We start from the raw sequence: 15,132 nt of genomic DNA on the forward strand, positions 1-15,132 counted from the left end.
CACAGAAACGTGCTTGCTTGTTCCCGAAAATTTCAACCGCATTTCATTTTTGCGAGGCCCTTCTTCCCTTGAGGTGCTCGTACGGGCGCTTTCGTTAAGACGCCACGCTTATTATACCGGTGCACATCGGGAATTAAAATCTGGGCTGTCTTTGACGTGCATCATTTTTGCCTGCATGCACAGAAGTGGCCGTTATTCGGAGGTTCACCTCAAATGTTAATCCAATAAGATGAATTCCGTTTCGTTGGAAATTCGGTCGTTGTTCGGAGAAGTGACACATAGGTTTCACGCTCTATCAAATAATCTTCATAAGCAGATTGCAGTTCACTTATTTTTCCAAGTCCTGATTATGGTAGGAGACTGAGAAAATGGAAGGGGAGGGGGGGGGTCAAGCTTCAAGTTCGAGAACTACTTCAGAAACTGATACGATTGAAGTGAAATGATTTTATCTAAAAAAAAAATCACTCGTTCTCGAAAGTGTCTTGTAAATTCAGACTTATGGATTTATTAACCGATAATCCGACTGCACGTTATGATGAATGAATTTGCATAATCGAAATCGCATTCGGCCTTCTATGATCAATTTTCAATTTCAGTAGTGTTAAATGAGGTGTAAAATAAGTGCATTTTCGTTCCGAAATAAAAATTTATTTACAAGTAAAATTGTCATTTGTACTATAAAATAAATAAAAACTAACATCTAAAAAGCGAAATATGTTCAGAAGTAGGGCTCCTGATCGAACCATTGCCATTTCTCGGGTTGGCTTTCATCTAGTTTATACTTGACGCAGTACAAGCGGACCGATCCTCTGAAAAACAAAAAAGCTCAAAGTTAGGAAAAAGTTGCACGATTCACAAAAATATTTTATAATTTTTGGACCGAACAGCCTTAAGGTCGTATTTACCATCAGTTTAAACTGCAATCGCAGGTGAAAGGATTCAAGATCCAAACGGATTGGTTGAGGATTTTAATCCGTGTTACTACAATCCGTGTCAAACGCTAATCCTTTAACCTGCGATTGTAGCTTAAACTGTCAGTGAATACGGCCATTAAACGTTCGATTTCATCTGAAACTCAACATCCAGTCACGTCGGAAAAAATACGTTTTCATTATATATATTTGATATTGAATTATATGGCATGTGTCTCAGATTTTACCTCCTCCATAGTTGACAACCAGTGGCTGGATGCGCAAGTTTGAAGCATTGCGTTTGGAGCATCGAAAAGAATATGTACCCGACAGTATTGGAAATAACGCTGTTGACTTCTTGGAAGCATTTTCTCAGGACCTCGTCGCATCTGCAGTTCAGCCTACACAACACAAATACATTAAGGCCACGTATATACACCCAACAGGTTTCTGCACGTACAGAGACATTTGAAACAAATATTAGAGCTTACTAAAAGTTTCATTTCAGGTGGAACTCTTGATTGTTATTACAAGACTAACACCATCAAGTAGGCCTACCCAAACAGAACTGGCTGAATACATGGCTTCCTATCGGAGCGCCGAACCTTGAAGATTCCCATTATCCCTATCGACAGTGGTTTTGTGGCCGAGAATGCAAAAACCTATACACTTTATCGACTAGCTCAAAATTAAGACGAGTCATTAGATAAATAGGGTGTGGATTCGCATTTACAGACAGACACTCACCGTGTCGTGTCAGACACGACAAAGACTTAACACTTAAATGATCGCATATTATTTCCCGTAGGCTTACTCTAAGACCGGCCATTTTCTCGTTTGGAGAAAATTATACATATATAGAAAATTAAAATTCAAGAAATCTCGTTGCCGGTCTGGTCACGAGAAATCTCGTGAGCGGTCGTTTAAGTGTTAACATAAAAATGTCTGCCTGCGCAGCCACGATACGATATATGACTACGTTTATTGATTTTAAGTTAAAAGAACGTTTGCCGTGTCTAGGCACGTCAGTATCCACCCATATAGGTGCTGATGCTACGTGTGTAAGGAAGGTGTTTACATTAAAATATGCTGCACAATGCTTACCAATTTCAATGCGTAGCGAATCTTAACCATACTGGACCAATCTTTCTATGAACGAAAACTGCTTCTGGATTGCTCAAGCCTTACATTTTCCCTCGTTCAGCTTTTAAAGAATTTTTTATTTAAATGAAGTTTCGTCAACCATTAATTAAAACTGAATTTAAGAAAAAAATTGGAACATTTTCCATTCGTGAAACCTGATTGCATTTTATGGAAACCTTAATCGAGAAATCCAAGTGCATAATCTGCTAGACGAGAGAAAAGGGCAACATTAAAATCGCAACATGGTCATTTTATGACCATGATCATAATGTGCACAATCTTTTCAATCGGCGGGCCAGATATGCGCTATTTCTGCCGCTCGCTGACCAGAAACTTGTGACTACATAACCAGTGTTTTCCGGGACGTTCTCGTATAATTTTTGGTCGTCAACTTCTTTGTAAAATGCCCCTTTCCCCTCAGTTTTAACAACGGTAACTTGAATTTTCGAAAGCAAGAATTAAGATTGTTTTCACAACTTATCAATTATATTAGTACTACCTTAATTAGTCAAATGCACGCAAACTTATTCGCATTCCTTAAAGATGTTCGTTTTTTGGTGAATTTTTTACCCATTGCGACTGGCAGTAGCCATTTCTCACCACCGGCGATTTTCCAGAAAATTTTAGTGATTAATGGCAGCTTAGCTTGAATTTAACAAATTTGTTTTTGGCTCCAATTAGCAACAACTTGCAATTGTGACAATTGGTGATATCCCGTATGAATATTACCCGTATTTTTTATGAAGGAAATATGGTCATCTTAGGAATTTGTTGTGTATTTATACTTTTCTACCGGAGCACTTTCCGCGGGCCGGAGGTAGCGAACTCCTGCTCACGAGGGTTCATTATAATTGTTTGCGGTACCTACATACATGCTCGCGCAGACTTTCGTGAAGTTAAGCTTGACTGTTACACCACCACAAGAACTCATTCACTTAATGCTTATCATAGTTTGACCCTGTCAGAATTGTCATATAGGCGGTCTTGTGGTCGAAAGAAATAGACAATACAATGTACCTGGTTGTGCTGTAAGGATTGATGAGATTGTGTTTGGTTCGGCCGGGCTGTATGATGTCGTCGCAGAAGTCGTGTTCCCGACAGCACTTGTCAGTCTCGTTGAATACTCCGAGGTCGTCGAAATGGTCGGCAATGTTCGTTTGGCCGCACCATTTTGTGCCTGGAAGACAAGAAAAAATTTAGCAGGCATTCAAACAACGAAATGAACACCAGATGCGTTAAAAAAAAAAAATCGATGTTTTTCGATGAGTATAATACAGGGTGTCGCAATGGGTTCGAAGAATCAGCTTTCGAGATCAGACGAGCATTTGGATACGTTACCATGGGGGATATATCGTCACATACATCAAAATGATAGTCCCTATGATCTGCCGTAATCTGACGCTGCGTACGCACACGAGACCCCCTGTAATTTTGGTATAATTTTTATTTGCTGTATTTATAAGCTCTATAGACATCATATTACGGGTATTTTTTTAACATATCTTTACACTGTATATTTGATTTTTCTGACACCTTGTCGGACAGTGCAGGAAAAGTCCGTGATAACGAATACGGCTTATAACGAGAATATCGCTATTACGAGTGATTCGCAAGTGATTGTCAACAGCTAATGTTAAAGACAAAAAATATTCGCTTACAGCGAGTTATTTATGAATCAAAATCGGAACACATTCACTATAACAAAGGAAATTCTCGAAAAAGCACGTTTTCTCCTTCAAGAAATATGCATAAAATGAACCGGGAAAGAGCCATTTTCTTTATATCTTCACCCTATTCATCCGTGTTTGTTCATAAATAAGCCATATCCGTACCTCCCAACAGATAAAAAATACAGCCTGTGGATCCTTATCTATTTTATAGGATGTGGAAAAAACCTGCCGGTTTGTTGGTTGGGCAGGTGATACAGGATTCCTGATTTTGACAGTCATTTCTCTGGAAAAATCCTCCCACCTACTCCCCTTTCTTGGAATCTACAACTGGACACAGGGCAAACAGGTCCCGTTTTCTCTATCGTAAGCTACGCCAAAACTGCGCGAGAGAGTCTTGTCTTCGATTTTTTTAGACTTGATTTTTGCTACGGAACGAAAAAAGAGGAAAACTTTATAGCGATCGAAACAAACCTCCAGATTTCCTCCAAATTTTAAAATAATGAAACGAGTGAAATCGCAAAAAAAAACTCTGGCTGCCATCGTCAACTTTGTTTTTTTTGTTATACAAATCAACATTAAACATACTTAAGCAATTAATCTCGAGATAGCTGCCATCTATATTTCCGAAGTGAAGTGTAACGATTGAATATTGTACCATTGTAGGCAAAGTAGTTCAAGATGAAAGGAAAGTAAATTTATTTCCCCATTTACATGTTTCTACAGGCAAAAAACAAACTCGTTTAAAACGATAAGTCCGTTATAACGACAGTCTTCCCTCTAAACTGTCGTTGTAACTGAATTTTATTGTATTCACCATGCGTATAGTATCTTTACCTGGGAAGATGACAGTCTGATTGAAAAAGTCTGAAACCCTGAAGTCTGGGCTGTTGCATTCCTTGAGGAGGTTGTGCAGCCTGACTCCGATGGTAGCCTTCTCCGGAGATTCGCGGAAATTGGATCTCCAATAAGTATACCTTCAAAAAATACAAGAAACTTACTTTCATATTAAAATAATTAACATGCAGAGGTAGAAAGACGAAGAAATCACTGGGGGCGGAAGAGGAGTGTCAGACGGATATATGCGGGATTAATGGACGTGCGGCGGACCATGTATTCATTTGTGTTGAGGGCTCGTCTCACGATTAAGTGGGGAATTCAAGTGACCCGAATAATCAAGTTCAGCCGCCCGGGGCTCTTCGAAATCAACGGAAAATAAACACCGCCTATAGAACAAGGCCTCTGCACGAAGCTCGACGTCTTCGTGAAGCTTTTTTGCAATATATCCAATGGAAATAAGAGAAATGATCTTTTTCATTGACGTCAGTCACAAGCTTCGTGCGGAGGCCTAGTTCCATAGGTGTTGAAAATATCCGAGGTTTTTCAATAGTCATTCATGTGTCAAGAGTTTTTGGATACACTATTATGACATCCTAAAATTCAGGCTTGCAGTGTTCGGGTAGAACAGAACACTGCACACTTTTCTTGTCGTTTCGGTATGAATTAAGGAGAACTCCGATGTGACATCCAACACGAATTTTCAGGTTTTTAACCAATCAGTGTCGAGGTGCATGTTGTATCGCGCCAGTGTCCACCCTGCCTAATGTAATGCTTGTTATAGTGCTGCCATCTATTTCTGGAACTGAGAACTATAATTGAATATTTGTACCGTTGTAGGCCTGTTTAAGCTTTGAAGTGGTTCGTTTATAAGTGAAAATATCTAGTAAATTATTCTGAGTAGTCGCAGATGAACCATGAATTGGGCAAAGCAGCAGCGGGTGACGTAAGTTTGAGAACCACCGTTCGAAAAAGTTCAGCACCCTCTGCTCTATAGTGCGCAAATGACGTGACTGACACCATAGATTGATCGCCCACGAGTCTCTAATTGCACTTGTAATAGCAATCGACGGAGGGTCGAATGCTTCATTTCGAGCGCAATTTTTATTAAAAAGTTCTCCATTGAGTGAATTCCATCGAAATCGCGTTCCGTAAGTGGCCGATGCTCTCAATTTAGGAAATGCAACTTTATTCGCGAGATATTTCAACGCTTTTAACCTAGTTCGCCGAAAATAGTTTTCGAGCTGGAAGTAGTCCTCGAAACGAACCGCTTCGCAATCGTCCATCAAAAGAAAAAGCCGAATAAAGAAAATAACGCTAACCTTGATCTTTTTTCATTCACTTATTCAATAACATTCAAATAGACTTGTTTACGGCTAAAAAAAATGGCGGCTGCTTCTGGCGCTTTTTGGGTGATCGCAGCCGCTTTTTTTTTTAGTGGCTAGAATCACGAAATCTCGATTCGAAATTGAGGTAAAAATTGACAACTTGCTTAGTATGTAGTCGAGCAGGTCAAAGCTACTGCGAGGAAAATCGAAGACGTGAAAAATTATTAGCAGTATCAAATGAATTTCGCCCTAAGTTTCGCATATTTTTTTACGCGCATCGACCCCCAAGGTACGGTCAGGCGAAAACAATTTCTTGATCGAGACTTGGATCGACATTTTCGCATGTTCATTAGCATAAACGGGACGTGATATTTAACAGATATTTTGCCCCTAAAGATTTTGATTGTCGTCGAGGTTATTTTTTCGAATCACAGCGATGAGATTAAAATTTCAAAACTTGATAAAGTTGTATGAAATTTGACGAGCCTTTGAATCTGGAAGACAAATTGTCGTTTGTAAATGTCAAGGCAGTCAGAAATCAAAGTTCAGACTAAAAATTTGATAGAAAAAATCCGATGGAGGGTGGATTCACCTCCACTCATCGCTTCGTGTCAGACACGGCAAATATTCTTTATCAAAAATGTCTGTCGGCGCCTACGCAGCCACGACGATAAAAAATAAACGTATTCATATCTATCTTATGTAAAAGAACGTTTGCCGTGTCTGACACGACGCGATGAGAGTCTGTAGATGTGAACACTATTATGGCTGCGGTTTTTCAATGCATATATGGTTGTTCCCCCACATACCAGATTCGTTTTTCTGGTGACAGCTGGGTCCATTACCGATCTTGATGACATCAGTTTCCCTAGTCAGGGGCGTAAGCGGAATCGATCTTTCCGCGTCGGGGACATAATGATACAAACATAGTGGCGGCAGATTTTCCGATTCATGTAGTCTGCGCACTACAGATTCAGATTTTTACCAATCCGTAACACGGCGACGACTTATAGAATCGGAAACCAGCTGCCACTATGTTCGCACCGTAAGGAAGTTCTCCCACTGAAATTTTGAATAAAAAGCATTTACACTAACAAGAAATTGATTGGAATAGTATAATTAGGTTTTTTAACGAAAATATTTTTCAAATATTTCGGTTGGCTTGGGGGCGGGGGAAATACAGTAAAACTTCCCAGCAACGGCTACTAACGGGACCGTGAAAATGTGGCCGCTATTGGGAGAGGAGTTTTATTGCTAGAAAAACTACTAAAATTTGCGATCTATGTATATACAGCACGTGAAATGACAATGCATTGTGTAACTGATTAATGAATGAATTGATTAATGATCTACAGCACTATTAAAACATCCTAAAATTCAGGCTTGCAGTGTTCACGTAGAACACAAGCGAGAAAAACTGATAATGACCAAGACAGTGTACCAGCAACCCCCAAATAGTTCATTCTTCATACTGAACCTTCGACTAAATCTTTTTCCAGGGCGCTTCTACTTCCAATCCGATAGGGGAAGACATAGGCGTTGACATACATTCTTGTTAAAAAGATTGACACACACATCCCTCTCAAAAAATTAATAACCTTTACATGTCTATTCCTATTTGCGGGCACCATTATTTTAGACGGTACCATCCCTTGGAGTGGGGAGTGACGAATAGACAAAGGGTTTCTAGTAATCGGACTAATCCCTCCAGTGATTAGAGTGCTGACAACAGGCATTCTGTGTTGTCCCTTATATAATCTCTCAAGTTTTTTCCTCCCCACTGCCTACCCATCTACCATTTGTACCCAGGGAAAGAAAGAGCATACATAATCTTCCACCCCCCCCCCCCAATAAAGTTCGAGGAGCGGGAAAACTCCCTTAAATGAAATCGGGCCACTACATTGGCCCGCTCGTTAAGTGCCGCAGAGTTGCCAAGATGCAACGTAACCGCCGAAGTAGGCTTCATTCAGGTCAGGACTCCCTTAAATAATCGGCTTAAAAATTCTCAGTGATATACGTATTTTTCCCCGATTCCATGGCGAAAGTGGCCGTTGTTCGGAGGTTTCTTGTAATGTCTATGGGACTCTTTCTGTTCCAAAAAATGCGGCCGTTGTTCGGAGGTGGCCGTTAGAGGTTTTTCTGTATTCGAGAAATCTTGAGTCGGAGTTGAAATAGACAAAATATTAAATGTTTGTCACCTAAAAACCCGAATTCGTTCGATTCGGAGGGTTCAAAGAGAGCCGTCAGAGACCCCCGGTATAGGTGCTCATGTTGCCGTATGGGCTGTCGCGAGTCGAATTTGCAAGAGATTTTTTTGTTCAGAAACGCTCCGCGATACATACATGGTCCCACATTCGCTTGCTACGGGCATTAACTAGACTTATTAACGGCAAGAACTTTTAGGGACCTTCACAATAAAGCGTGGATAGTCGAAATTCTCATTTGCGGCTCCGTTTTGTGACAACGCTCTAGAAAACAGCCATCGCAGTGCTCGGACCTGCGCCACAAATTATCATGGGTGCTCGATCACTCCAGCTCCGACGCAACTGCTCCGAGGACCAGCTCTAAACGATTCTCGAATCCGTAATACGCGTAACTTGATATTTTATGTGGTTGGAAAACTTAATTATCCTAACATATTCATGCATAATATTAAACTATCGCGATCGAATGGTAAAGCTCACGGTCACGTGTTTTCTTGATCCGAGTTGGACATCGATGTCCTCCTATTTGTGTAAATTTGAAACCGAAACTAGCCTTGCCACAAGTGGGGCCTGATGCCAAAATTAAATCTCAACCGCAGACAACCCTTTTATTTATGGGATGCATAAATTCTTTATGTAGAAATTTTTATAACATTTTATGGATGAAGTGAAGCTGTAATATTTCATTATGTATCAAGTTTTTCTTCGTAATATTTCTATTAGTGCGACATCCCGTGGCCCTTCACGTGACTCGTTTGGTAAAAATGAACTAAAGGATTGTTCCACAATGATTAGTATCGTTTGGTCATTTCTTTTCCAGTGCTAATGATTGAATAGTGAGGGCCCCTCTCCGATATGGATTCTATGGTTAAAATTTGATCGGTAGTATGGTGAAAAGAAAATTACGTGCGCTGCACCCGAGGGGGCACAAATTTCATTCTGAAGCTTCTCCAACATTACAAGGGGGCGTCAAAATGCGCGCTTTTGCCCCGGGTGACCAAGCATCTAGTTGCGGCTCCGCCCAGAACACTGAAGTGGCCTGGATTACAAAAAGTGCTCACAGAAACGCTTATTGCAGGGCCACATTTAGGCAGGTGCGATCGCACCGGGATGTAAAACTGAATTTTATTACAATTAACTATAACTGCTTTAGAAAGAGAACTTTAAATTGGCCAGTTCGTGAACTCGTCGGCCCAGTTGACCCGGCCAATGTCCGAACAAGCGGCCTCTATACATCGTTCCCCAAGATATCAATATTTCGATTTTTGTGATCGTTAAGGTTGCCGAAGCTAACCATAATTATAAATGGACTAATTATCACAAATATTCCTGACGATGGCCCGAATCATAGGGATTGACATGGGGGCCGGCCAGAGTCCTCTGAAATTTGGACATTGGCAAGGGTCAACTGGACCGGACAGTTCGCGAATTGGCAGATTTCTAGCTTTAGCAGTAACATTACAGGGGGCTGCAAAATCGTTCCAGCACTGGGTCGCTGAATGACTAAGAACCCTCACACTACTCTTACGAATTCCGATTCTCGAATCCCCGTCAATCAATTTCATATCCCACGTGGTCCCACATTACGTCAGAGTAGTGCCCTGCAATTTTGAGGAAGATGAAGATACTTACAATGCTGTCAATATCTGGCATTTGTAGTGGACATTTTCGACGGCCAACACTCGCTTACCACCCCTGCCGTTGTTTTCTGAACTGAACATCTTTCTGAGTTCGCTGGACCTCAGCAACGGGATGGCCTTGTCGGCGATGTTTGGTTTGGAACTCATGGTTTTGGCGTGGGAGACATTGCTGCTGGCGATGACAAACAAGAACACTGCCATCATTACTGTGAGCGTCATTGTCACTTCTCAACGTGTCCGGCAAAAACCTAGGAACCGATTTAAAACGAGATTAAGCGACAATTTGCACGTTTGAGAAAATAAACGTTAGAAAAAGTTTATTCTCTGAAAAGTTGGAATCTAACTACTCTTCAGAGAAGCCTCTTAGGGAAGGGCCATCCTATGAGTTGCAGGGGATTCCGAGATAGGTCGTATAAATACGCTTACAGCCAGGAATCCATAGGGGGGTCGATCATCCCTCCGAAAGGACAAAAAATGAGGAAAATTTATCTGTCCCGTAAAATACGTGACCATTCAACGAACCTAAACGATAAATCACCCCTCCCAACACATCAACCTACATCCGCGCCTGGTCAGGAATTCTTGAGCTATGGGTCGTGACTCGCAAGAGCTTCTAAGCTCCAATCGTACAAATCCACTTTGTCTTGTTATAAAAGTGCACTTAGCGTCGTGGGTTTCACCAATTTTAAAAAAAAGCAGTTCCATGGATGGCGAAGCTGATCTTGGCTAACAGCTGAACAAGATTAGGAGCCCTTGTATTGGGATAATGCTCAGATCTAAAAACTGATGGAAGGTGGTAAGGATTTGAGCATGTAAAAATCAGCCGGACTGCAATTAAGAATTTTGCGAGGGGGAGGCAAACATTTCGCCGCCACCCACCAATGTAAAATTTGATTTTATAACCTGGTTTCAGCTAAAATTTGCCACCCTATACATTATACCGCATGGGGCAGTTTCCATCCCCGCCCCTCACTGCATCCGGGATTCTCGATAGAAATCGAACCTTTGGGAAATAGTGAAACCTCTTGGTCGTCACTAAGTGGTCACTGCTGTTCAATCACCATAGATAATGTTCATAAGCCCTCGTTTACTCTTCGCTAATTTCGGTTAACTCAAGAGCGCTCAAACTTTTCAAGACCGCGGGCCATATAAGTAATCTAGGAATGTGCCCCAGGTCACCCAAGTGGCTCGCGGCACATTTCCAGATCACTTAAGTGACATCGGATGCTGTTCTAGATCACTTAATTAGCCTGGAAATGTGCCACGGGTCGCTTAATATTCATTTGAGCGATCTAAAACAGCGTCCCAAGTCAGTTGCTCCGATTAGTCTAAATTAAAAATAACTGGTATAAACCACGAGAGTACTCCTTAAATTCTAAAAAGGTAACAAAAACAGAAAAATGTTTTTATTTTGCGATCTATAAATTTTGTTGATCTCAATTTAAATTCATATTTTCGGCACTTCGCTGAAGTCGTCACTCCGTTTAAGAAAGGAGTCCCCCAACCTGTGGCCCGCCGACCATTTTTAGAAAATAGCTAATTCACGTAGAAAAACGATTCAATTCCAAAAAAAAAAATATTCGTTAAAGTCTACCGAAATCTGCTGCTGTACTAGTAAAACCAGTCTTAACGGACGGACACCCCCTCAGATGCGTTCGACCCCTCTTTTAAGGCCAAATAATTTCTCCGCGTATAATAAAAGTAAACATTTCAAACCCTTGATTAACTGTCAACCCGCCGGTGTTCGCAAGACAAGTTTTAGAACCGCGGGACGCTCGACAGATTCAATAGTAATGCTCTGTACATTTAACGCATTAAAAAGGGCCGTCGTAACGAATTCGTGGAACCCCGAGCCAAAATAGCTTCGAGATCTATGATTTCACACAGGCCGCACGTGTCGAGACACCGAATTCGGCATCCAAAAAAAAGGTATTCGTAATTACAGAATTTACAGAAATACTAAAAAAAACATCTTGAAAGAAATAATTTTAGGAGTTATTGGAAAAAAAATTTCATGATTGATGAACATTTATAGTTAGTTAAAAAACGTCACGGAATTGCTGAAAGAAATAATTTATTGCAGAACTTGCCGTAGAAATAATTTTAAAAGTTTTCAACAGCAATTTCAAAAACGTTAAAAAGCAATTCATGGAAAAAAAAAAAATGAAATCATTTGTCAAAAATCAATGAAAAATTTCAAAATTAAATCAATGAAAAAAAATAATTTTAGAACTATCGAGACAAGTTTTAGATTTAATAAAAGAAATAATTGAACAAAAATTGATTAATACATGGAAGAATTATTTGAATAATGAATAAAAATTTCAAATTTGATGAAAAATTCAAATTTTTTCAAAAATTTGTAAAGAAAAAAAAAAAAAAAGTGTTCAATAAATGTGGAGAACCCTGTTTAATAACACAGAACACCACGGTATGACTTGGCGGGCCGCGGGTTTCGTGGAAAGTTTGATTTGGCCCACAATGTTGTCCGAAAGGTTTAAGCGGTCAATTTTTCGTGAACGCGAGTTACCATTTATCGGGGTTTTACCGTATTCCTGGAACATTAGAAATCATTTGATTTGGTAATAGCATTGCATTAATTGCATATCCATGACAAAGTAACGCGAGAAATGAAATTACTAAATTGGAATCAAGAGACAAAAAAGATTGCTCACGAGGGCAGAGAACCACGGGAATGGACGATGTTCCAGCTCCAAAGCGAGAGAGGTATTCGCCTCCGGCAGGTAATGAACGCATCTGTACGCGTCCTGCTGTGAAATGATCGAACGTAAGCGCCACCTACGATCAAACAAAAATTGAAATTGAATTTCTGAAAGAAAACCACACACATTTCTACCTCCAGAACCATTATTTAAAAAGTTTTCCGTGAAATTTAATATTTTGGTATCTCGAAAGTGCTACCCACTGAACCAATTTCTTTGCAGTAAAATTCATTAGACATCAACGTAAACGATTTATCAATCAAAATGCTATGCAGATCGGTATTTGTCACAAGCGATCGCTCGATCTAAGGTGCCTAGAAAGGAAGGAGGACTCGTCGTTCTCCATCTTCGAACAAAAAAAACTGGTTTTTACCGTTCCAAGTGACGTCTAATCATTGAAAAACAGCAGGATGGGAACAACGATTGGTTATAGCGATACTACTGACGTCACGTGTGCACTTAAGGATAGCGGGTCAGTCAGCCTGGGGGTTTCAAGGAGCCCAAGGTTTATACTGTAATTCCCGGGGAAATATACATGCTTATCTTTCTTTATGTGCTGCGTTCATTTGATGTGACGTTTGAGTTTAGTCGTTTGTGATTGAAACGACTCCGATTAATAATGTGGCGAATTGTTCAGCCCAACGAGAGTCTGATCACGGGCATCAATTTGTATTGAGGCTGTGCGTGTTATTCCTACAATTTTCTACGTCATCTTCTCTACCAAGCACCTACTACTCACGTGATTTACGATATGGATCAGTGGTTAAAAAGTGGATCTGTGCGGAAGCGGAAATTGACTGAAACACCAAAATGGAGTACCGTGCACCTGTAAACGTGAAAAAATATTTTCAATCTGAAAAAGTGATTCTGTCAAAGCTACCGGGTCCTCCTATTACATTAGCTATCGTATTGCGAGACGAGGAAAAAAATCACACCATTGGTGAAAAGATGCTTCCAGATGCATGCGTGCAGAGGAAAGTGCCCATATAATGAGTTTAATACCTCTGTCAAATAATACGGTGTCTCGAAGAATGCGGGACATGTCAGACGATGTTGAGAGCACAGTCATGAGTCACGTCAGAGGTTGTGAAGTTTTTTCTATCCAAGTCGACGAAAGTACCGACGTTGCGCAATATCCTGTGCTACTTGCAACTGCTAAGTACTTGAAAGACTTAGAATTCGGAGAAAATCTTTTTTATTTGTCATCCATTGAAGGGGTCGAACGACTGTTAAAGACCTGCTTGAAGCAATCGATCCTTATTTCGTTTAAAAAGGAATTCACTGGTCAAAATGCGTTCGGCTCACCACAGATGGAGGAGGAAAATCCACGGAAGATTGCTACTCAGGCCTTCGTGCACGCGTGGCAGAAGTCGCCCCCAAAATGCAATTGACTTACTGCTGTATTCACAGACAGAGCCTTGCATCGAAACCTTTGCCTCCAAATTTACGAAACGTTCTTGATGAAGCAGTCAAAATTGTCAACTTTATCGAGGTGAAGCAGCCACCAGCTCCAGGTTGTTTAAATTGTTGTGCGAAGACATGGACAGCCTTCACAACACTTTGCTTTTGCACACCGAAGTTAGGTGGTTGTCCCGGGGTTATAAGTCCTGACGCGGCTGTTCAAACTTCGGCTCGAGGTAGCCCTTTTTTTGGAATAGTTCGAAACACTTCGCGATTTCTTGTCACAAGCCGAGCTAAATTTAACAGTCGGTGATAAGATAGTTGAGCACTTGGAAGGATTGAAATCCCCGTTTGAAAAATATTTTTCAGAGCCAGAAATGGGTGATCAGTGGGTATTTAATCGTTTCAAAGAAGACTATTTTGAACCGACTTCATTGTCGATTCGAGAAAAGGAGAAATTGCTAGATCATCTTCAATGGCGGAATGGTGAACCACCTAGTCAGTCAGTTTTTGGGCTCGTCGAGGTGATGAATACAGTGAACTTTCTAGAAAAGCCATAATGGTTTTTTTTGCCATTTGTTAGCACGGAGCTTGTTGAACCGGCGTTTCCTTCGTATACTTATATAAAAAAATGAATGGAGAAGCAAATCGAACGTAGCTCCGGATTTGAGTTCGTATTTATACTCTTTTGAGCCTAATTTTTCAAAACTTTGTAATTCAAATACAGTCCCAAACATCACATTAATTTTTTTTCCAATCTTTGTGTTAATTTGTTTGCTTACTTCAAAAATAAAAAAACTATATAATGAAAAAAATTAGATCATTTAATTTAATTCACTTTTTTTAGGGAAGTTTGCGAGATTTGTAATGGGTGAAACAGGTTTGGGGGAGATGCCTGGCGGGATCGGGGGTACGCGGACTGAAAAAGGTTGGGAACCACTTACATTAACGGAACACCCTGCATATAAAACAAGCATGCCAGAAATGAAATCTTTTTGTCGACAGATCGCGTTGCACGAAAGCAAATCACTGGAAATATACAAATCAGACTCCTATAAAACGCGGAGTGTACAATTGCACCAAAATAAATCTCTCCTCTTGAGAATAATTTTTTCATTAACCGCATTCAAATATACCAATTCCTTCGATCTTTATGAATTTTTAAACTGTTAACAAATTTATGGGACACCCAGTAAATATGAAAACTTGTCACGAATTGGAGGAGCGGTCAAAAATGGGTTAAGAGGAACCTTTCTCTTCAGTCTGAAAGGTTTCAAG

General features: G+C 40.4%; 1 protein-coding gene across 1 annotated transcript; it reads right to left on the reverse strand.

Annotated features, from left to right (window-relative positions):
- Positions 1–503: 503 nt before the first annotated feature.
- On the reverse strand, positions 504–12,540 carry LOC149075199 (phospholipase A2-like). The gene is made up of 6 exons (XM_089242477.1): positions 12,406–12,540; positions 9,723–9,978; positions 4,559–4,698; positions 3,072–3,231; positions 1,160–1,312; positions 504–809 (listed from the first exon to the last, which is right to left on the reverse strand). Exons 2-6 carry the CDS (start codon positions 9,947–9,949, stop codon positions 719–721), a joined length of 771 nt encoding a protein of 256 aa, XP_089098603.1. The 5' UTR covers positions 9,950–9,978; positions 12,406–12,540; the 3' UTR covers positions 504–718.
- Positions 12,541–15,132: the final 2,592 nt, after the last annotated feature.

This window comes from Pholcus phalangioides, unplaced genomic scaffold (assembly GCF_987345545.1).
Source record: "Pholcus phalangioides strain wild (caught in Gottingen) unplaced genomic scaffold, Ppha-v1.0 ptg000015l_1, whole genome shotgun sequence".
NCBI classification, from domain to species: Eukaryota; Metazoa; Arthropoda; class Arachnida; order Araneae; family Pholcidae; genus Pholcus; species Pholcus phalangioides.

Coding starts and splice junctions, on each gene's coding strand:
- LOC149075199 (XM_089242477.1), bottom strand. CDS start 9,949: ATGACGCTCACAGTAATGATGGCAGTGTTCTTGTTTGTCATCGCCAGC. Junction 4,699..9,722: donor TGCCAGATATTGACAGCATT/GTAAGTATCTTC, acceptor TATTTTTTGAAG/GTATACTTATTGGAGATCCA. Junction 3,232..4,558: donor TCAGACTGTCATCTTCCCAG/GTAAAGATACTA, acceptor CTTGTCTTCCAG/GCACAAAATGGTGCGGCCAA.